Source organism: Peromyscus californicus, unplaced genomic scaffold (assembly GCF_007827085.1).
Source record: "Peromyscus californicus insignis strain IS unplaced genomic scaffold, ASM782708v3 Scaffold_11__1_contigs__length_118956290, whole genome shotgun sequence".
NCBI lineage: Eukaryota > Metazoa > Chordata > Mammalia > Rodentia > Cricetidae > Peromyscus > Peromyscus californicus.
This window is the reverse complement of record NW_026294402.1, coordinates 98,660,386-98,683,439: the sequence shown is the minus strand read 5'-3', so window position 1 is coordinate 98,683,439 and position 23,054 is coordinate 98,660,386. Positions and strand designations below refer to the sequence as shown.

Below are 23,054 nucleotides of genomic sequence, written 5' to 3'. Positions count from 1 at the left end.
AAGACAATAGATGAACTGAAATGAATTGCAGTCTATGCAGCCGGGTTTCCTCAGAGATAGAGAATGTGCTCACAAGATTTTAAATATATGAACCTTAATTCAGACTGCTAAAAAACAAAACAAAACAAAGAGAAGACAACCCCAAGGTCAGACATGGTAGTATAAACTCATAATCCCAGGAGGTAGAGGCAGGAGGATGAGGAGTTCAAGGCCAGGTGTCCAAACATATGAACAATCCCTGATATCTTTAAACCAAAACTTTAAAGAATTAATAATAAGGTATATTTGGTTCTAAGATTCGATGTATTTCAAACAAGGAAACTGTACAAAACACTTTACTGTGTTTCCCAAATTTGAAGTTGCTCCTACATGGCGCCCATGATTGGAGGTTGACCAGTTGGCCTTTCCTATAATTATATATTATATGTATTTATATATTATGCTTCACAGCAGCTCACATCAGGAAACTCCCCCAGGATTAAAAAGGTGATCCCACTGTATTTTAAAGGAAAGGTGTTAGAGGGAGCTGAGGGCCCAGAGACATGAGCTGCAAAGGTCCACATGACACAGTTCCAAGCCCAGGCCTGTGGCAGACCCCCTGCTTCTCCTACACAACCCCCACCCACCCCCCAAGAAGAAACTCAATCACAACAGACAGCATCTTTGGCCATCCACAGTCAAATGCCACAAACACACTTTCTGATGAAAAAAGTAAAAGATTTCTAGGACTGAAAATACTTTGGTTTGAAAATTTAAAAACTATCCCAGCTATTTTTCTAATGGTATTCACACCATAAAATGGCAATGAGAAACAGGGAAGATTTGGGCATATTTTATTCAACTCAGTATTTCCAAAATATAATTCAATGTATGATCAATATAAAGGTATTATCCATGAGCTATTTTAAATTATTTTCAGTTAAGTTTTCAAAATCTAGTATGTATTTTACACTTACTGTGTTTATTTGGATGCCAAATTTTGATTTAAAATATTTCTCTTTGTGTTGAGATTTCAAAACATTCATACTTGAAAAGGTAGATCCACCCAACCAAGCCTTTCAGCTATACTTAACAGTTTTCCCAGCAACTGAACAGAAAATATATATTTAAACTAAAAATTTGGTTCATCTGCTGCACCAGTGACATTTCAATGTGGAGGACCGTGGTACATGGAGATCTCCAATGTAGCACCAACTATTGACCATTCTCGTTGGCATTTTCTACATAACTTAAGTGGCCTTGATGCCTCGTTCCCCTAACACGCTACATTTTCTAGTGAACTGTCACCAGAACTGCTTCCTGCTGGGTCAGGAAGAGGCTTTTCATGGGAACACTGAAAACCTCCATTATGTCTTTCTTGGAAGTGCTAAACTAACCCCCAAAACACTATTAAAAGGGGTACAACTACATATGTTTCAGGACAAGATGAAATGGGCCTGGGGTGTCTATTCACATGGCCTAATTCCCGAAAGCCAAGGCAAAGAGCTCTTCATGCTGATGATCCAGAAATAGCTCTACCATTCCCAGTGCCACCTCGTCACGGGTCACATGTGCATAAAGCAAATGCTAAACCATTAGACGCTAGACCCAATGATGACGGTGATGGAATTTCCTATTTACCCCACATCTGTGTGATCCTTAACATTTTAAAACCCAATAATCAAAACAGATGCTAAAATCTTTGCCACGGGTGAAATAATTAGCCTACTCAAATCACAGCAGAAATGGAAGACAGATGATTAAGAGAATCCCAGCACTTGGGAGGCAGAGGCAAGTGGATCTCTGTGAGTTCAAGGCCAGCCTGTTCTACAGAATGAGTTCCAGGACAGGCACCAAAACTACACAGAGAAACCCTGTCTCAAAAAAACCGAAGTGTTCAAGCCTCTCCAGCCGTGGGATGGGCAGGGCTGCTCCCCTCACATCCTGGCTGTCAAGCGTCTGGCTTGGTCCTGAAGCTCCATTTTGGCGATTGCAGAGAGGTGGACTTCATCAGGTCCATCTGCTAAGCGCAGGGTGCGTATTACGGCATACCTAGAAGGGTGAAAGAGTGGGGGTCACAGAGCTACCAAAGAACACGATACCATCATGCCATGTTCATCCCAAACCAAGAAAAAGAAAGAGTACAAGGACATAAAAGAGAGAAAGCCAAGGGCTTCTGAAATCGCCATTTTAAAGTCCCCAGCTCAGGAAGATTCAAGATGGCTGCCCAGAGGCGCAGATAACTCTGGACTACGGTAACTAATGCTAATGAGGGGAGCTTCTTTACTATGACTAAGAACTTTGGTGGCAGAATCAGAGCGACACACTGTCTCTACAGACCATGCAAGAGTGGGAACACTGTGGCAGTTCCAACAGGTGTAGACAGAAGGGGGTGTGGGTTCTTTCTGTGTGGCTAGCCCAACAGTGGGAGCAGTAATCCTCAGAGTAGGTGCAGTGATCCCGAATGGGTGATAGGAGCTTCTTCAGGAAGGGCTGCTGCTAGTTCTGGTCCCTGCCCTCAGCAGTGAGGGGCCAGGCATGTGTATACCCTGACCAGTCAGTGGTCCCTGTCCTCAGCAGTGAGGGGCCAGGTATGTGTATACCCTGACCAGTCAGTGGTCCCTGTCCTCAGCAGTGAGGGGCCAGGTATGTGTATACCCTGACCAGTCAGTGGTCCCTGTCCTCAGCAGTGAGGGGCCAGGTATGTGTATACTCTGACCAGTCAGTGGTCCCTGTCCTCAGCAGTGAGGGGCCAGGTATGTGTATACTCTGACCAGTCAGTGGTCCCTGTCCTCAGCAGTGAGGGGCCAGGCGTGAGCATACCCTGAGCAGTCAGTGGTCCCTGGCCAGATGCTGCATGTGGGCAGGCAGGAACACTGACACTCTTTTTCACTCTCACATCTGCTCCTGACAATAGTGTGGGGAGCATAAGGCACGGGGCTGGAGCTGAGCAGAAACCACAGAGATGTGGTGGCGGGAGTGGACCAGATATCAGAGCTGTGACTCTTGCATGCCTAGGAGGGAACGGAACCCAAGGAAAGCTCCTCTCAACTCTTTTGCATTGCTCCATCAAACAGAGGACACACAATGAAAGGAGTGAGTTCAGGGTTCTGGGGATGCCACTGAATGCATTTTTAGAATACCTGAGGTAAGGGGAAAAAGTTCAGAGGGTATAAAATTCATTCAGTGAAACGGTAAAGAGACATAGGACCTCAAATAGACATGATCAGAAAGGAGCTTCACCATGGCAGATTGTACTTAACTGCCAATGGTATAAGACAAAACAGGAATTGTATCTGCAAGAGAAAAGTACCCAGCCACATGTAGGGCTGTCCTTTTTAGACTAACGGTAGACTTCTCAATAGGAAACCTATAGACCAGTAAGGAACGTATTCCAGTCGTGAAAGAGGTAACTGCCAAACAAGATTACAATGCCCAGCAAAGCTGGGCCTTCATGAAGGAAGGAGAGATGGTACCCAAAACAGGCAAAATCTGGGGATCCCGACCGTCAGACAGCCTTACAAACAAAGTGTCAGGGAGTCTTCATCCAGAAGTGAAAGAAAGCGCTTCCGTAAGTTAGAGGCAGCTCTCTCCGCACAGTGCTAACCTAGCATACCAGGGCCCCGAGTTTAATCCCCAGCACCGCATAAAAGCCAGGGGTGATGTCACAGCCTGCAATCCTAGTGAGTTAGAGATGAGAGAATCATCAGAAGTTCAAGGTCTTTCGTTGCTACAGAGCAAGTTGAGATTGAGGCTAGCCTGGGCTACAGGAGATTCTATCTGAAATAAATAAACGAGATTCCATTTCAGATAAATATTTGAAAAAGAACTCCCATCTATCACTGCAGGCTGCACACATATGTGGAAATGCCACAATTAACTCCATTATCTACTGTATATATAGTTAATACATGTGACTAGATAATATATTGCTAAATAAAAGCCCCAACTCAGGAAAACAGAATGTTCTGTTTGATTTTGAAGCAGGGTTCGCTACGTGGCTAAGGCTAACCTGTCGCTAGCCCAGGTGGAACTCACTCTGAGTCTTCCTGTCGCTACCCAACCCCCAAGTACCATAATTACAGTCATGCACTGCCATCATGCACCACCATGCTGGCAAAAAGGCCAAACTTTACAAGGCGCCAGTGGGCTGTTCTCACTCTATGGGCTTGATGCGTTTCTGAACTGACTGGAACCAAGAGCTCTGATGAAGGTCACGGCAGCCGACGGGATGGGGGTGCATATTTAGCTCTTTTTAAGGTTAAAAATAGATGTGTGTAAGAGGGTACCTCCAGTGAGACAAGAACATGGCAGAGTGCCTGTGTGGAGAAGGGCAATTGGGGAACAGAGAACTTTCCATCCTGTCCCCCAGTAACCAGAGTCCAGCACTAGACAGTCGTTGCTACCAATGCTGCACATTCAGCTGCTGCCTCCTCACGGGTGAACACAGGGCCTGGCTCTGGGCCCCTCCATGTCTCTGGGCCCTCCCCTCCTTCCTGCTCTGGGTGGAACTCCATATTGGAGCCCAGAAGCTCTCAGTGTACTCCTCAGGCAAAGGCTAACAAAGCCGAGTTAAAAGCAGCTGTTTCTTAGAGCTAAACTCTACACTAACTCTACATAACTTCACATTCAATTACATAAAGGAAGTGCCTTTTTTCTTTTCCTAAACAATTACCATCAAAGCATCTGTAGATTAAAAAACTGATTTTGGCTGGGCGGTGGTGGCGCACGCCTTTAATCCCAGCACCTGGGAGGCAGATCTCTGTGAGTTCGAGGCCAGCCTGGTCTCCAAAGCGAGTTCCAGGAAAGGTGCAAAGCTACACTGAGAAACCCTGTCTCGAAAAACAAAACAAAACAACAAACAAACAAACAAACAAACAAACAAAAAAACAAAAAAAAACCCTGATTTTATCTTTTGATCGACACTTATTTCAATCTTTGTATTTCTCTCTCTCTCTCTCTCTCTCTCTCTCTCTCTCTCTCTCTCTCTCTCTCTCTCTCTCTTTCTGGAGCTGAGGATCGAACCCAGGGCCTTGTGCTTGCTAGGCAAGCGCTCTACCACTGAGCTAAATCCCCAACCCCCAATCTTTGTATTTTTAATGCCAACCTTTTGTTTTGAAAATTTTTGTGTATGGGGTGTGTGTCTGTGTGTGTGTATAAGGATGTGCTCACACATACTATAGTGTTGGGGGATATTCGATCAGACTGTGAACTCCAAGTTAACATTTGCGTTAATTAAATAAAATTAACCTTGTGTTAGTAACTAGTTGACAGAAAGTAATCAAAGAGCACCAGAGGGCATCTGGAAGAGATAGAGAGGTGCACCAGAAGTAGTAGGGAAGGATTTTGAATGGTGGACATGCTTTTTGGGAGATGCCATCAAGGAGAGAAAGTTAGCTAGTTGTTATTCAACCTCTCTGAGCTAACAGGTTTTCACCCCAGCCTTTGAATCTTGAGTCCTATTTATAAATAGAATGATAGAGATTTAGTTAAAGCTACTTTGAGTAGCAGCAACAGAGCCAGAGACTGTGGGAACAGAATTCCCGCCAGGCTGTGGCCTGAGCAGCTGAGCTGCTGCCAGGGAAGCAGGCAGGTAACTGTGGAGTCACGATTGCTGGCGGAAATAGCAGTAGATTAAGGCACAGCCACTGGGTGAAGATAAAACAACATTATAGTGCCTGTATGGAGATCAAAGGACAATCTTGGTTGTTGATCCTCACCTTCCATTTTGTTCACTATTTTGTAAGCCAGGCTAACTGGCCTGCAACCTTCTGTGGCTCCCCTTGCCTCTGCCTCCCAGCTTGAAGTAGAAGCACTGTAGAAACTACAGACAGGTGCTACTGTACCCACCTTTCCCTGGGTTCTTGAAACTCAAACTCAGGTTACCACACCTGTGTGGAGAGCGTTTTATCCACCAAACCATCTCCCGGGTGCTCAGTGTAAATGTCCTTAAACGACGTGTACTCACATGTTAGCCAGAGGGTAATCCTGGCAAACGCCTGCCCCTCCGTGCACCTGGATGGCCCGGTCAGCTATTTTGCAGACGGCTTTTGGGGCTGCCACTTTGATCATTGCAATCTACGTAAGCAAGATAGGAAAAGAATGTGCTTCTCTCAGACCATGCAAAGTGTGCCAGGATTTGATAGAATTGGTAATTCTCTGTGAAGTCAAACCAGGAAACTTTCCCACACCCAAGTCATCACTGAACAGGATCTGTGGTGGAGGCCAGCAGAAGGCTGCAGCAATACAGTGAGCGGCTATATTTCAGTCAGCAGCCACCTTCTGGAAAGAGATCTTGCTTCCAGATCACATTTGTTTTTTAAGTTGCCTTTGTTTCCAAAAGGATTTCAGGCAGCTTGTAAATCATACTCAGAATGTTTCTGCTCACACCAAGTCCATGGTCTTTGCTCCGTTAATCATGTTTTTCTTCTTAGAAATTTTATGGGCTTTTAGAATGAGTATGTCTTACTCCAGAGAAGCTGGATACGTGAGAAGGCAGGGGGCAGTAGATGTCTTTATGGAACATTTACAATGTGGGAGAATCCTCCCATACAGTCCACACCCATCATCTAGCCCGACACCAAAGGCAGAGAAATACTAGACACTTCGGACACAAGGCTAGAGTGAATGGTGGGCACCATCAATTCCAGGTATGGAGAAAGCCTAGATCTCCCCCACCCCTTGTTGTCTCATTTTAACAGTTCTTGAGGCATTCTGCATCCTGAAAGTCTCCTCTTGGGCAGCCCGGTGAGAAGAAAGCCAAAAGCACGTGGAAACTTCCTATAATCTGTGTGGTTGCAGGGGGCATAGACCCTGCAACAGCCAGTGGGTGGGAGAGGCAGAGAAGGCTGCAGCTGGTGGTGCCGGGGTCGGAGAGGGCGGATAACTCACCTCCTTCCTGGCTGCAGCACTACCCACAGTATCTATGCTGTGAGCTGCTTTCAAGGTCAGCAGGCGGATCTCCTCGATGGCTATGCGGCTTTTAGCAATCCAGTGAGCCACGACCTCCTGGAGGGGAGCGAGGGAAGAATCAGTGGAGTCTTGTATTTGATAAACCTTTTCTAGGCCAATGGTAGTCCACAAACCTTGCTGTATATGGTTCTGAGTCAAAGACTTGATTCTCTTGATGTACACCAGCCTAGCTACAAACCTGTGGAATACCATAGTTTAAATGAGGAGATTGTAGAAGTGTTACTTGCTCAGAAAAATAATTTATTTGGGGTGTTTTAAAATTTGTGTGTGTGTGTGTGTGTGTGTGTGTGTGTGTGTATCTTGTGTCATGATCTTCAAACTCAGGCTATCATGCATGGTGGCAGGTGCCTATTTTGGATATCTTAATGTCTGATGTTAAGATGGCTGAACTGAGCGACTGTCTTATTGCCATACTACTCTTTGTGGCCCTTGTGAATACCAATTACAGGCCCTCAGTGACATCTCGAATATGTACGATAGAGGAGCGGTTCTAATCAGGCTAGATCATTCTCAGCACAATTTCAGGATGACCCAGCAGTCCTTTAGTGTGATGTTATGTATTAAAAATGACCTTTCCCATGCTTGGAGAAGTGCCTTGTGCCTGTAACCACAGTACTTGGGAAGTAGAGGCAGAAGAATCAGGAATTCAAGGCCAGCCTGGGCTACATGAGACCCTGTCTCAACAAAACCAGGGCTGCAAAGAGGGCTTGGTGGTTAAGAGCACAGGCTGGTGCTTTGCCAGAGGGCCCAGGTTCAGTTCCCAGCATCCATATGGCAGCTTACAGCCATCTATAGCTCCAGTTCCAGGGGATCTGATGCCCTCTTCCGGTACACATGCCGGTAAAACATCCATACACATAACGAACAAACAGAACCCTCCCCCAAACAAGCAGGAAGACCTTGTGGGAACAGCTCTGAGAGTTTAACACACATGTGCTACCTACAACAGTTTCATCCCCCAAACATCCCCAGTGCTGCGGCCTGCTGGTCTCACAACCCCACATTCCTAAACCCACCCACCATGACAGGTCGTCCCTACAGCTTTGTCCTTTCCAGGGTGTGGAATGCTGTGTAATGAGATCATCTAGCACGGACTTGATGGAGAATGGCTGCTTTCACCCGGTGTAATGCTTTGAATTTCACCCAACCCTTCTGTTTATTAACTGGCAGTGACGCTTGTTGCTGAGGATGACCCCATTCTCGGGGTGAGCACAGTCTGTTGACCCATTCATCTGCCGGGGGACATCGGGGCCGTACCTACTTCCGATTGGCGGAGCTTCCGTAAACATTTCTAATTAATTATTTTTATTTCATGTGCATTGGTGTTTGGCCATGGGTGTCAGGTCCCCTGGAACTGAAATTACAGAACGTTGTGAACTGCCATGTGAGTGCTGGGAATTGAACCCGGGTCCTCTGGAAGAGAAGTCAGTCCTCTTAACCACTGAGCCATCTCTCCAGCCCCTGAAAACATTTCTATACAGGCTTTGGGATGAGTATATGTTCTTCATTTTTTTTTTTAAAGCAAACACTGGAAGTGGAATTGTTTGCCACTGGCTAACATTTAGAAGAAATAGTTGACTTAAGTGGTTGTACTAGGTAGTGTTTATAGTGGCTGGATATGACAATTCTGGATGTTTCCCAAGCACTGGGCACTGTTAGCAATCTTTTAGTCAGAGACATTTCACTGTGGTTCCAGCCTGCATTCTCCCTAATGCTTGGCACTTCCGATCTTCCTTTGATGTATTTATTTGCTATTGGTAAGTCTATTCTTGTCTTGAAATATGACACAGCAAAAAAGGCAAAAACAAAAAGGGAAAAGCTGTGTCTGCAAACACAATCCAATGGCAGGTAGAGCGAACTTCAGAGAAAAACTACGTGGGAAAACAAAGTGCTAGAGTTGCTGGAACATTTAAAGAGGAGAGGAAAGGGGGAGGATTCAGTGTAACCTATTTGGAGACGAGTTGTATAAAAATGTGCAGTGCTGGTAGAGAAAGACTCAGAGAGTTCAGACCTAATGAGAACCTGAACTAGAACACCACCACCAAGCCCGACTGACTTCTGCGGAGGCACAAGAGCACTTAGGTGGAGGAGAGGCACTTCTCCAACAAGTGTGGGGGCAAATGAACAGAGGACCAGGACTCTGAAGGCCCATGCCTCACATCGCGACTGAACTGCTCTGGGCTCCAGTACACGGTGCCAGACCTTGGGAAAACGGTCAGCTAAAACCTCCAGTACAGAGGGGGCAAAGCAAAGGCCCTCAGACTGACGCCCAGGACAAATGAGAGTCAGAAAACTCCTGCTCTGTGGAAGACCCTGTTAGAGGATGGAAAAAAACACCAAAGCGGGGCGGGGGCGGGGGATACTTGAAAACCACAGGGCAATTAAGTACAATGCCCAGAATGTAAAACCAACTCAGGAGAAAACACCAAACTGTCCCAGTAAACAATGGGCATCAGACAAGCCCAAAGGAGGAATATGGCAAACAATGACAAGATGTCTCTGTAGGGGTGACATAAATGAACGTGGTTTGACATATCATTACAAACCAATCAGAATGCCTAATAAAGAAAATTGTGACACCATCACATGCTGGTGGGGATGCACAGAAACCGGACCACTTACATACAGCTTGTGAGCTGAACATACAATGACCACATTGCCCAGGAACTGTTCTCTCGGCATGGGTCTCAGATAGATGGAAAGCTACTATTCACCCAATACCAGCTTCGTAGGAACCAAAAACAAAACCGCAAAACCACAAAAGCACAGGTATCCCTCACAGATGCATAGCTCACCTACAGTAGGCTATACAGAGCGATTCTGCTCAGCAGTACAACTGGCTACTGAATCACAGTTTTGTGATTCTCCCAAGAACAATGACAGAGGAAAACAGCTGATCCCCAAAGGCTTACATGTTATATAATTCCATGTCTGGAATGAAAATATTACTTAAAATGGAGCAGATAATGGTTGTAGGAGTCAATGAAGATAACGGTGGTGAGAGTGAAGTGAGTTTGCCTCATACAAGGACAGCCTAAATGAGCCTATGGTGATGGAAACTTTGTAGCCTAATGGTATCCATGACAACATCAACATCATCCTGATATGGTACTATAGCATTGCAAGCTGTTAAAATTGAAAAGAACTGGGTAGAAGAAGGGATCTTTTGGCATTATTTCTTAAATCTGAATGTGGCTCTAATTATCTCAAAATAAAACAGTAAAAATGAGTACTTGCTTCTCACTTATCTCAGTGAAAATTCTGAGTTTTCTTCATTTGTTAGAACTTAGAACTGATGAGGTAAGTATATGAATATGGGTTCATAAGTACCATATGGATGTACCACATGGATGTACCACATGAATGTACCACATGAATGTATTACATGAATATACTATATGATGTACCACATGGATGTACCACATTAATGTACTACATAAATATACTATATGATGTACCACATGGATGTACCATATGGATGTACCACATGGATGTACTACATGAATATACTATATGATGTACCACATGGATGTACTACATGAATATACTATATGATGTACTACATGGATGTACCATGTGGATGCACCAGAAATCCCAGAAGCAATCAGACATTCATAATTCAGCATGGAAGCCCAGGGGACACAGTAAATGATCCCAGTGATCAAAATAGAATTTTTTGGGTTCCCGATTTTAAACACAGAACTATTGTTTATGATGTTTGCTAAACCTGATCAGCATATTACGGAACTTGAATTCAAGCCATGTGAATTTCCCACAGTCATCTTAAGGTCAGTCATCTTCTTCAGCCACATGTGGCTTCTAAGATTTAAAGTATGTCTAATCTGAATGTAAATGTAATATGAAGTGTAAAATGTGCATTCAATTTTAAAATGCAAACTACCTTATTAATCCCATTTTTATATTTCTTTCATATATCACATACATTGGGTAAAGTAAAAAAAAATACAAACTTTTTTTCTTTTCTGAGATAGGGTTTCTCTCTAACAGCCCTGGCATCCTGGAACTCGCTCTGTAGACCAGGCTGGCCTCGAACTCACAGAGATCCACCTGCCTCTGTCTCCTGAGTGCTGGGATTGAAGGCGTGAGCCACCAAACCAAACTAAAAATATTTTTTTGAATGAACTTTGACTGCTTCTTCTTACTTTTCAAACATACAGCCACAGAAACAGCATGGTGGTGGCCTGTGGTGCCCGGACTTGGGTCAGGACTGGCCTAACAGGTAAAAACAGGCTCAGAATGAATTTTAAGCAAGCTGCCAGAGTTGATGAACTTTGTGATGGAAGAAGAACAGGGAAATCACAACTTCAGGAACAGACTTAAATGCACGTCCTTCTTAGTTAGAACCAAGTCAAGTTCCCAGCTGGGTCGCCTCAGACCCCAGATTTGCTGAAAAGCACTGAAGGATGGAAATTGAAAGCTCCAGGAAACAGTCAAATGTATTGACTAAGATGAAATTCTACTTTACAGCTGGAATAACTTAGAGGCAGCTGGAAGGAGTCTCCACATTCAGGGAAACAAAACGTCATTTTTACAAATTGAAAACAAGAACTGGAGCAGATTCTTGTTTGTGACATGCCTACACGTTCTCTTTCTGCCTCTGCCCGCACAGTTAATTCAGGCCAGATGGGAGGGTTCCAGTAGAAGGAGACACATGTTTTTAAAGTCCTCCTTGGCATAGCAGGATATATTAAAAGACAGGCGAGAAATCCTCCCTGGTGCCACTTTAAAACACCACCCAGGTCAGGTGTGGTGGTGCATGTCTTTAATTCCAGCACTGGGAGGCAGAGGCAGAGGCAAGCATATCATTGAGTTCAAGGCCAGCCTGGTCTACAAAGTGAGTTCCAGGACAGCCAGGGCTACAGAGCAACTCTGCCTCAAAAAAAAAAACCCCAAACACACACCACCCAAAAGCACCTGGGAAGAACCTTTATGGTGTGGGGGAGCATTGCTGGACACCCCTACCATGTCCTCCCTTTACCTTTATCAGGGGGCCTGCTGGACACCCCACCATGTCCAACCTTCACCTTGCTCTAGCACTTACATGACAAGCTTGAAAAGATACTGGTAGAAGTCATGGCCAATGCCATGAGCAACTCTGAAGTCCTTTTCGGCAGGAATAGGGCCATACTCATCATGACCCCACATCTTTCCACAGTGCTCCTCAACTGCTGACTCCTAGTGCTCTCTATACACAAAGGGGCTTCCCACAAACTGTTCCTGGGTATGGTGTCAGGAGGCTGCCTGCATTCTTCTAAAGAACAATGTTGTGAACAAACCATATCCATGCTAGCGAGCACAAACACTTCACAAATATTAGTGAAGTAACTTCTGCCACTGCGTTTTGCAGCACCCTCCTTCTAGCCCTCCTCGGCTACAATACTGCTATGATTAATATTAGTATTCTATCCGTACCAGCACCACCCCCAGAACCAACACTGAAGATAGACATAAACACAGCCTATAAAAACCCAAGTGAAAGCTGGGGGTGCTTGTGCACGCCTTTAATCCTAGCACTTGGGAGGCAGATGCAGGTAGATCTCTTTGAGTTCTAGGACAGCCTGGCTTACACAGAAAGACTCTGTCTCAAAAAAACAACAAGACAAACAAACCTAAGCAAAAAGCTGATGTGGCTGGGTGGTGGTGGCTCATGCCTTTAATCCCAGCACTCCGGAGGCAGAGGCAGGCAGATCTCAGAGAGTTGGAGGCCAGCCTGATCTATAGAGCAAGTTCCAGGACAGTCAGAACTGTGATACAGAGAAACTCTGTCTTGAAAAAACAAAAAACAAACAAACAAAAGCTGTTGTGAAGCATTCTGAGAAGGTCACAACTGTACAGGGGACTCACACAATAAGATACACTTAAGCAGCAAACACAATACATCTGTCAACACAAGCCAGACCTAATACCGGCATGTGAGCAACAGGAAGGTGAAATTCCTAATATTAAGTTTTCTTGCTTTCTTAAAAATGAGGAGGGCCTTGGGGGCAGTGACTTGGCTCTCTTGTAGAAAGTTCTCCAGAGTCTACAGCCACACCTCTTTCCTCTGCTGACACACATGACTTGATTTTACTGCCAATTTTAAATATATTTATAGCGGGTGGTAAATAACAGACTCGATAGTATATAATTTATAGATGAAAATCAAAAACCATGTACCTCCAAACAAATGCTAGCCCCATTTCTGTTTCTCCATAAGTAGTAAACTGGCTTCCTCCAGAATCAGCCCATTCCATTTTTAAATCTATTATAGAATATTCTGTCTTTCTCTGAGTTATGCGCTGTTTTCCTCTACGTTTACTTATCTGTTACACTTATCTGTTCTAATTCCTTCTAGAAACCCAAAGGACAAGGCAAGCTCTTTTTCTATGACAATCCCCCCAAGTCCTCAGTGAACTGTGATGTCCCAGGCTCTCTAGAGTCGGAGGAGGCTGAAGCCATCCTCACACTCTGTGTGCTGGGTGTTGGAGCCTCAAGGACTTGTTCACCTTTCACAAGGGGAAATGCAGCCTCCCAGGCAGGACGTGACCACGCCCACAGCAGAGAATCCTGTGCTCACACAGAGGAAACCTCTCCAGCACAGATGTGCTCTCTTCTCACTAAGGTCAGAGTAGCTTAGCAGGCGACACCAAGTCCAAGGACATTCCAGATCCTCTTACATGTTCGTACAGCTTCTTCTTGAAGGCTACCCTCTGCACTGCGCGTTCACACATGATCTCCAGAATGCGTTCCGCCAAACCCACGGTTCTCATACAGTGGTGGATTCTTCCAGGTCCAAGGCGGCCTTGGGAAATTTCAAACCCCCTGCCTTCACCTGTGAGAAGGCAAATAGAACATGAAGACGGCCCAGCCAGTCCCTTTTAGCTACATGAATTCTAGGAAAAGCTGAGCTGCCCTTAATATAAACAGCCTTCTGGTGAGGAAAGAGACAATTTTGCAATAAAGTTAATTATGATGTAGGGGAGTCTGTCCCCTGAGTAAAGTATCAGTTGCTTTATTAGTGCCACAATGGCTACAAAGTTGGCTGAAGCACCGTCCCCACCTTAGGAATCTAGTCTAGAAAAGAAAGGACCTGGCTAAGAGTGACACAGTGAGACGGGGAAGGCCAAGGAGGGGCAGACTGTCCTCCACTGTAATCCCGGGGCCTGTCGGGGGAACGAGAGGGAAACCCCATTCTTTGAAGGTTGGGGAGGTTTCCAGTGAATGGAAAGATGGAGTCATCTCAGGCATGTAGTGAACATTTAAACTTGTACTCTATTTATTCTCTCTTGGATCTGAATTCAAAGAAAGTATTGACACTCTCTTAAAACTAGTAGGGAGCCCCCGACCACGCCTTTAGGAAAAGCATGTTGCTCTGAATTTGATAATGTTGGTATTCAGCTATGTTTCCAGGTGTTATAAAATATAAAGTATAAGTTTTACATAAAATATAAAATTCTCATTTAATATTCAGATAAAACCGTATTATCCTAGATAAGAAAAATATACAAAAGGAACATTTTCCTTGATAATTGGAATAAGGTGGGAAGTATCTAAATTAAGATTGTGTATCTTTTCTAGCTCCAGACCTGGGAACAGGAATATACATTACTGGGAGGGGGGATGTTAAATACTCACCGAGTATTAAATTGGTGGCAGGAACCCGCACATGATTAAAATGGACCTCCCAGTGCCCACCATGTACATTATCTACAAAACAGAAATAATTTAAAATACGAGATGAGTTGAGCAAAGAAGTCATAGATGGTGACTCTGCTATAAAGTATAATTATTCAGTGAAAGGAGCATTTCAAAGACGATTATATTGCGGACATTCCAGGGTAGAATTCAACCCTCAGCCCACAGCACATGATGTGACAGCACACTCAACTGTTGAGTTAGAAGAGGTCTCAGGAACTAGTTGATAGATATGTTTTAATCTGTCATCTGAAGTCGCAAAGCTATGGAAATGGAGGACCAGGTTCCACAGCACACATGTACATACATGTGACCCAAAGGTCAGTTGGTTTGGGGGAAAAGATGAAAAAAAAAATCTAAAAATTCAAAACAGGTGCTGGGGAGACAGCTCAGCTGGTAGAGGGCCTGCCCAGTGCCATGAAGACCTGGGTTCAAATCCCCAGCACCCACATAAATCCAGGGATGCTTACGGACATCTGCAGCCCCAGCACTGGTAGAGCAGAGACAGGCAGAGCCGGAGCTCTCTGGCTCATAAGCAGTGAGTTTGGGTTCAGTGAGAGAGCCTGTCTTAAAAGACAAGGTCGGGAGCCACAGTGGGAGACGTTAATGTTAGCACTGTCCTACAAGGCATGACCACACATGGGCAGGGACTCATGCGCACCTGCACAACACACTCCACACACAAGAACTAAATAAAAAAAATTAAACCCTCGCTGGGTGGTGGTAACACACACTTTTAATCCCAGCACTCAGGAGGCAGAGCCAGGCGGATCTCTGTGAGTTCGAGGCCAGCCTGGTCTCCAAAGCAAGTTCCAGGAAAGGTACAAAGCTACACAGAGAAACCCTGTCTCGAAAAACAAAACCAACCAACCAACCAAACAAACAAACAAACAAAAATTAAACCCTCCCAAGCATGAAAGTGAGTAATATTTCTGGAGTTTGTTTGTTTGTTTGTTTGTTTATTATGGGAACTGATATTTAAGAATGCCAAGGAACTGGCTCAAGGGGACAAGCAGGCTCAGTAGGTGAAGAGCAGAAATACAACCATCAGGCTGTCTGCCACCTTGGGCTGTACCAGTTCCACTACATGCTGCCTCTTGAAAACACTGGCACCTGCATCACAGGGGCCAGACTGCATCCCCACTTCATCTGAATCACCCCTCCTCCCTGTTGTCTCTAAAGACAGTCTCAGGCAAACCCCACCCCCTTTTTTCTGTCACAATGGAACAAATAATCAGCCTTCTCCATGCTGTTTCTTTTGGCCTTGGGTACAGGGAGCTAAAGTGATGTGGGTGCATTTGCTACACTAAAAATACAGACTTGGACTCTGAGGCGCAGCGTGCATGCACTTAGCCTACACTCCAGATTCACTTTTGGTGTCTTCAGGTTGTCACCTGTGATTATTAGAAAGAAAATGGCCCCCAAAGGGAGTGGCACTATTAGGAGGTGTGGCCTTGTTGGAGGAAGTGCGTCACTGTGGGGGCGGGCTCTGAGGTCTCTTTTGCTCAAGCTTCCCTCGGTGCGACTGTCAGTTGACTTTCTTTCGCCTGCAAGATGTAGGTCTCTCCACTACTCCAGCACCATGTCTGCCTGCATGCCGCCATGCTGCTTGATGATAACGGATTGAACCTCTGAAACTGTAAGCATGCCACCCCAATGAAATGTTTGCTTCATAAGAGTTGCCCTGGTCATGGTGTCTCTTCACAGCAATAAAAACCCAAACTAAGACAGAAGTTGGTACCAGGGACTGGTGTACTGATGTGATAGGCCTGAGCATGTGTTCCTTTGGAGGGATTTGGACTTTGTTACTTTGGGTTTGGAAAGCAGTGGAATGCTTTAAGCACTGCTTCACGGGGCTCACTAGGAGGAGCATGGAAGACAGTGGTGCTAACAGTTATTTGAACTATGGGGGAGCTCAAGAGATTTCAGAGGAGAATTTTAGTGTGTTGCCTAGAGATCATTCTTGTGATATTTTGGTGAAGAAAATGGTTGCCTTTTGCCCTTGTCTAAAGCATCTGCCTGAGGCTAAAGTGAAGAATTTTGGATTAATTCCCTTGACAGAGGAAATCTTAAAACAGCCTAAGTATGAAGTGTTTTTTTTTTCCCTGACACAGGGTTTCTACAAAATTCAGTAGATTATGTCAAATTGATTTATCCATCTGTTTCATCCGTTCCCTTGAGCAGACATGCTATATCCTTAGACATTAATTTCCAGAATGAGAAAATCAGAAACTCCCACTGCTTACTCACTTTCAGTGTTTTAAATGTTGACTCTTCTTTTTCCTATAATTGAAGTTTTCTTTCTAAGTATACGAACACCATACAGAGAAGCTGCCAGTCAGTACTGTTTCCCGAGGACAACCTGCTCTTTCCACAGCGTAAGCATCGAGGCAGGAAGCTGTGCTGCCCCAGCCCACTTCTTATCTGTCCGGACCTTCCCTAGCATACTGAAGAGCTGACGGGGCCTGAGGGTCTCCTAACTGCACTGCTGATTCCCTTAAGTGTTTCGGCAGGCACCATCGTCCTGAGTGTGATGCACGGACTTGTTTACAGAGTACTTACCCAAGTAGCCAAACACTGGCAAAGGCCTTATTAGTTCTACTCCAGGTGTGTCCATCGGAACAAGGATCATGCTGTGCTGTTTGTGTCTGCACAAAAGAAAAGCGGCACTAGGGACACAATGCTAAGAGTTGAGATGACTCACGAGCTCACACACGTAAGGACGGCTGTAATGGTAAGTGCATGAACCACATACTTAGCCCCGTCTGTCATAGGCTGTGATCTGGAACAGAAACAATGACTCAAAAATGAAGGAGACCTGAGGCTCCTCACTGCTCAACCATGGTAAATGACAACTGCCATCCAAAATTAAACATTTTAAGACAATTGCCTTTAATACGCACATCCAAAGGCTTCTACATTTCAGACAACTCGGAACAGTTAGTTTTATTTTTCTCCCTGTCTTCTACAGTACCAATGATTGAACCAAGGCCTTAGACATGACAGGCAAAATCTCTACCACTGAACAATGAAAATTTCAATTTCTCATCACTTTATCTAAATATCTTTCAAGATTCATGAACACTTTATCCTCATCCCCCTCCTTCGGTTGGGTCTCACTCTGTAACACTATGTAAGTTCTGGCCTGGAGCGTGCTGTGTGGAGCAGGCTGGACTTGGCTGAGCCTCCTGCCTCCATCACCTCCTGAGTATTGAGGTCACTGGCCTGCAAATGACCTCAGCCGCTCTTGCTAAAGGCACAGCTTCATTCCCTAAATTGTGTCCCAGATAGATTTTGAAAGCAAAACACTTGAGATGCAGATATACAACATTAATCACTAGCATATCTTATACTATGGTGGATGCCCACGTGGTACATTTTAAGTGAATAAATGGACATAAAGAACACCTGGCTGAAACGCCGGGCGGTGGTGTTGCACGCCTTTAAGCCTGGCACTTGGGGGTGAGTTCAAGGTCAGCCTGGGCTACAGAGTGAGTTCCAGGAAAGGCGCAAAGCTACACAGAGAAACCCTGTCTCGAAAAACAAAACAAAACAACAAACAAACAAACAAACAAAAGAACACCTGGCCCACTCTTCCATGGCCCTCTCCATCAGAACGGCTTTATTACCTGGATACAGAAGCAGCTTCTGTCCTTCCCAAGACAATTGCAATTTTACACTTGGGATTCCCAGCTCCTAAGACCAGGAGAAAATAAGCAGAGTGAACTCTTCAAGTTTATTTCTGGCCAAAAAAGGGGAGACAATTATTTGATTCATTACAATGATAACACTTTGTACATGCTGTCCATCATTTAAGAAGAAGGATTAGGCAAGGACAAGATTGGACTCCATCAATGAAAACTGCTGTGCCAGAGTAAACAGATGTCGAAGCAACACGAAACAGCTGTGATGCTTGAGACAAATGTGGCCTTGCTCTCATTCACGCTACTTAAGCATTAACACGATGGAAAGGCTGTGAAATGTTCCTAGTCTGATGTAATATCTTATAGACTCTGATCCCATCTTTAGATGGTGGGGTTATTTATTGGTTTACTAAGGGTGAAAACCAGACAACATAAAGTTATTCTAACTTGAATATAAAATCTTATTTTTATCACACTTTAGGGTTTGTGAGAATTCCTCCTTTGGACCTTACAAAAGCACACTGGAGGGCCAATGAGATGAGTCAGAGGTGCAGCCGAGACTGGCAAACTGAGTTGACATAGTCCTGCAAATTGTCTTCTGACCTCCATGTATGTACTACGATACCATTCGCACGCGTGCGCACACACGCACTCACACACATGCACATACACACATTCACACACACTTATCTGCATGCATTTGCAAATAAGTGTAATTCTTAAAAAAGTAGACTTTGTAATTCTATGTACTTGGTCCTTTGAAGAGGCTCCCAACTGACCAGCTTTCCAATCACACAGCACAAAAGAACTGTGTCGGATGGCCGGCCACATCTCTACCAAGTCTCAGATGACCAGATTCTCTTTTCTGATTTTTTTTTATACAAACAGAGTTCAATAGATTGGAAATAAAATAAATATGTAGTGAGACATGGAAGAAATTACATGAAATAGTTGAAAAAATTCATAAAATTCCAGGAGATGGAGAGGCAGCCTGTATATTTAGAAGGGATTTAAAAGGCACATCAACCAACAGCGGCCTTTGGACTTCACAGGGATCCCAGCTTGATGCATTGAACAGAGTATTAGTGGCAACTGTTAAACAATTGGACATTTGTACTCATTGGATCCGTTACAGCCTTTAGTAGCTCGGGTGTGCTAATGGTATTGTGCTCATATTTATGAAGGGCCCTTGTTGAGACACATACTAAAACATCTGTGAAGGAAATGATGCAGCATCTGGGATTTACTTCAGAATTATATGGAGAAAGGGAGGAATGGAGACAAAGCAAGACTGGCTGTGAACTGGAAATTATTAAGTTTCAACACTTTCAAAAACCAATCTCTAGAGAACTGCCATGTGCAGCAGAGTCATGAAGGAGAAGCGTGATGCTACCGTGGAGGGCCTCAGAACAGCAAGGGGAGACTGTCCCAGGAAACAGCTGCTCTACCTCTTCACACTGGGGAAGACTGGGAGAGGATGCAGAGAAGAAGCTAAATGGGAGAAAGATGACAAGGTAAGAAATGGACCAAGGCAGGCAGAGGGAACAGAAGAAAAGGCTTGGAAGGTGAGGGTGCCATTACAGGGGGGAGGCTTGAGAAGGTGAGGGTGCCATCAGAGAGAGGGGGGAATTGGAGGCAGTTTGCTTTTCACACAAGCACTTTCGTCTGAAATGCCTTACACTGGGTCTGTGGCTCTGGAGAAGCAGCAGAATGATGTGGGTACAGCCCTGTACCTCTTGCAGGTTTTCAATCTAACTGAGGAGACACCAGGGAAACAGGAAACTATACCCCAGAAACAACGCACAAATGAAAACTGAGCTGACAGCTTTCCTAAAAACAGTCTGGAAGGATTCAAAATGGCAGAACGGTGTCTGCCTCCCAACGCTGTTGAGATTCCCACAGAAATAAAGATGTAAAAATACAATGAAGGCAAAACTGTAGAGAAAAGGGAACAGAGGAAGTGAAGCAGCATTGGGGTGTTGGTGGTCACAGAGAAGAGAGATTCCAATGATACCTGGGAACAGGGGAGGGCAAGAACACCGGAGAACTAGAGAGAGACACCAGTGTCCTGCAGAGGGACAGGATAAGGAGGATGTGAAGGTGGTCAAAGACTTAACTAGGGAAATGGAGCGATCTGTATTCTCATAAGAATGACAGGCTGGAGGAGGGAAGTACTGAACTCACTATCTGGAAATCAAAAGAAGTCATTCTGACACTGGGAGGCTGGATTCCAAAGCCAGCATCCCATGAGCCGACCCTAAAAGGGATCTCAGAGCTGCTCCAAGAGCTTTGTTATGGAATCCTATACAGAAAAGAAATGTGCCTGGGAAATAATCAATGCCAGAAACAGAAGAAACCCCAACCAGTTGCCTCCTTTTCTCATATGAATAAATGTAACATTTCAAAATATCAGTAATAAAATGTGGAAATCCTAAATGGTTTCAGAGAGAATAAAACAAGGCACCTGAGAGAAAGGAGGGCAGATCCTTCAGGTCCTTTTCACAAACTGCAAGGGATGCTGGATGAAAAGAAGATCATGACCAGAATTCTATACCTATCTAAACTATCAGGATTTTTATGAGTGTAGAATAAACATACACATAAACAAGTAAAATTTGACAATTTGTCTAGCATGCACATTTTTCTCAAAGAGTTAAGAATATAATCAAGCAAAATAAAGGAACAAAGAAGCCAAAACATTCAAAAATAGTCTATCTCAGGGAAAGTGATACATGTGGATACCGGGATAACCACACTGACATGTGCCTAGAAAATAATCAGTCTAGACTGGAAAAGAAATACAGATGTCTCTAAAGGTCTCCAAAAAAGAAAGTCTGTTATAGTATAATCCTTTTGTACACTGTGAAGGTGTGTCTTTGCCAAGGCACCTTCTGATTGGTTTAATAAAAGAGCTGACTGGCCTATAGCTGAGCAGGAAGAGATTGGGCAGGAGAGCCACACTAGGAGGACACTGGGAAGAAGAAGGGCAGAGTCTGAGAAGTCTCGGGCCAGACGTGGAAGAAGCAACATGGGAAGTCCATAGATGAGGTAAATGAGCCTTGGGGCAGCACACAGATTAATAGAAACAGGTTAATTTAAGTTGTAAGAGCTAGTTAGCAATAAGCCTGAGCTATAGTCAAGCATTTATAATTAATAATAAGCCTCTGAGTGGTTATTTGGCAAACTGGCTGATGGGAAAGAAAACTCTGCCTACAAAGGTCAGTCTGCAGAATTAAAGGAGCATGTGCATGAGTCAGGGCTTTGATAACAGCAAATGATTCGATTAAAAAATATCAGTTAGAAACTCTGAAAAATATCTGGTGTACACATAAACCATGGCCCAAATACAGGACAAACTATAATGTGGAATGAATTTAAGTGTTAGGAAAGTTGCACTAACGGACTGCAATGGTAGAAAAGCTCTTTGGAACAGCCAGGAGGTTTACACTGCATAACTACAGAGGCATGGAATAGCAGGACACTCACACCAACGCTGAATAGTCCTCACTGTGGTGAGTGCTCTGTACTGGATTTCAAAGTTCAGGGTCACCCTGGGTCAACTGTGAGTGTGGTCACGGAGGAGTAGGGGGCAGTAAGTGTTAGTGACCTTGGCCATGCACAGGAAGATGCTGTAGCTAACATGGGGACAATGGAAGGAAAGGATAAAGGGTAGAAAAGAAGTGAAAGAACTCATAATCTTGTATTACAAAGTGGAGTTCAAGGAGATGCTGTTACACCAGGATGCAGAGCCCTAAAGCTCATCTATAGCTAGACACTTTTAAACTGGAATAATACTAAAATGAAATGCGATACAACACAAGCAGCCAAATTGCCACTGTTCCAACTGGAGGGTCGATGATGCTGTCTGATTGTGTAGATGGGTTTAGCAGGTCTTTCTTTGGACTGTCAGCTCCTGAATAATAACATGGAGACTTTTTGTTAAGTATGAAAGCTTGGCCTTCTCTTAGGCTTGTTCCCAACTAACTCTTAAAACTTAAATTAACCCGTTTATATTAATCTACATTCTGCCACATGGCTTGTCACCTCTCCTCCATACTGCACATCTGACTTCCTCTGCATCTTGCTGGCTAATCCCCACCTCTCGGATTTTTTCCCCAGGTTCCTCTCTCTTCCCCCGGAAGTTCTGCCTAACCTTTCCTGACTAGCTATTGGCCATTCAGCTGTTTATTAAACCAATCAGAAGATGTCTTAGGCAGTGAGGAAGGATGCATCTTCACACAGTGTGATCAAATACCCTGCAATAGATGGGGAATGAGGGAAAAGCTGTCCCCTTGAATCAGAATGGAAATCAGAAAGCTGCCACTGCTGTCCCCAGGGCATGGCACTGCCATGTGCTGGGGTGGGGATGAGTGGGCTGGGAGATCTTCTCTTGTTTATTACCATTTCATCTAGACAATAGGAACTTAAAAAAAAAAACTATTAACAAAACCAAGCTGGGTGTGGTGCCACATGCCTGCAATCCCAGTGCATGGTGGGAGTGGGGTGGGAGCTGAGATGGGAGGATCCTGAGTTCCTAACTAGAGTGGGCTACGTGGTGAGATTCTCTTCAATATTCCCCCACAAAAAAGATGAAAGCAAATAAAAGTCTACCATCTTATAAACAAATTATAGATTCCAACTAGGAAAGGGAGACTAGATGTGGTTTTCATTTTTCTCTTTCAAGTTTTCTTTAATCTGAACATAATACCCACAAACAGTGGGGGAATCATTTCCTGTTACAGAGCGGCACTCCCTCACTTACAT

The 23,054-nt window shown here is 44.4% G+C and overlaps 1 protein-coding gene across 1 annotated transcript in view; it reads right to left on the bottom strand.

Annotated features, from left to right (window-relative positions):
- Window positions 1-816: 816 nt before the first annotated feature.
- Window positions 817-23,054, bottom strand: part of Acad11 (acyl-CoA dehydrogenase family member 11) — a 74,951-nt gene continuing 52,713 nt past the window's right edge. The window contains exons 14-20 of the mRNA XM_052718822.1: window positions 18,276-18,342; window positions 17,209-17,294; window positions 14,587-14,658; window positions 13,629-13,783; window positions 6,871-6,987; window positions 5,948-6,057; window positions 817-2,031 (exon numbers count right to left, since the gene is read on the bottom strand). Coding sequence (XP_052574782.1) covers window positions 1,917-2,031; window positions 5,948-6,057; window positions 6,871-6,987; window positions 13,629-13,783; window positions 14,587-14,658; window positions 17,209-17,294; window positions 18,276-18,342 — 722 coding nt within the window. The 3' untranslated portion in view covers window positions 817-1,916. The remainder of the gene's footprint in view (window positions 2,032-5,947; window positions 6,058-6,870; window positions 6,988-13,628; window positions 13,784-14,586; window positions 14,659-17,208; window positions 17,295-18,275; window positions 18,343-23,054) is intronic.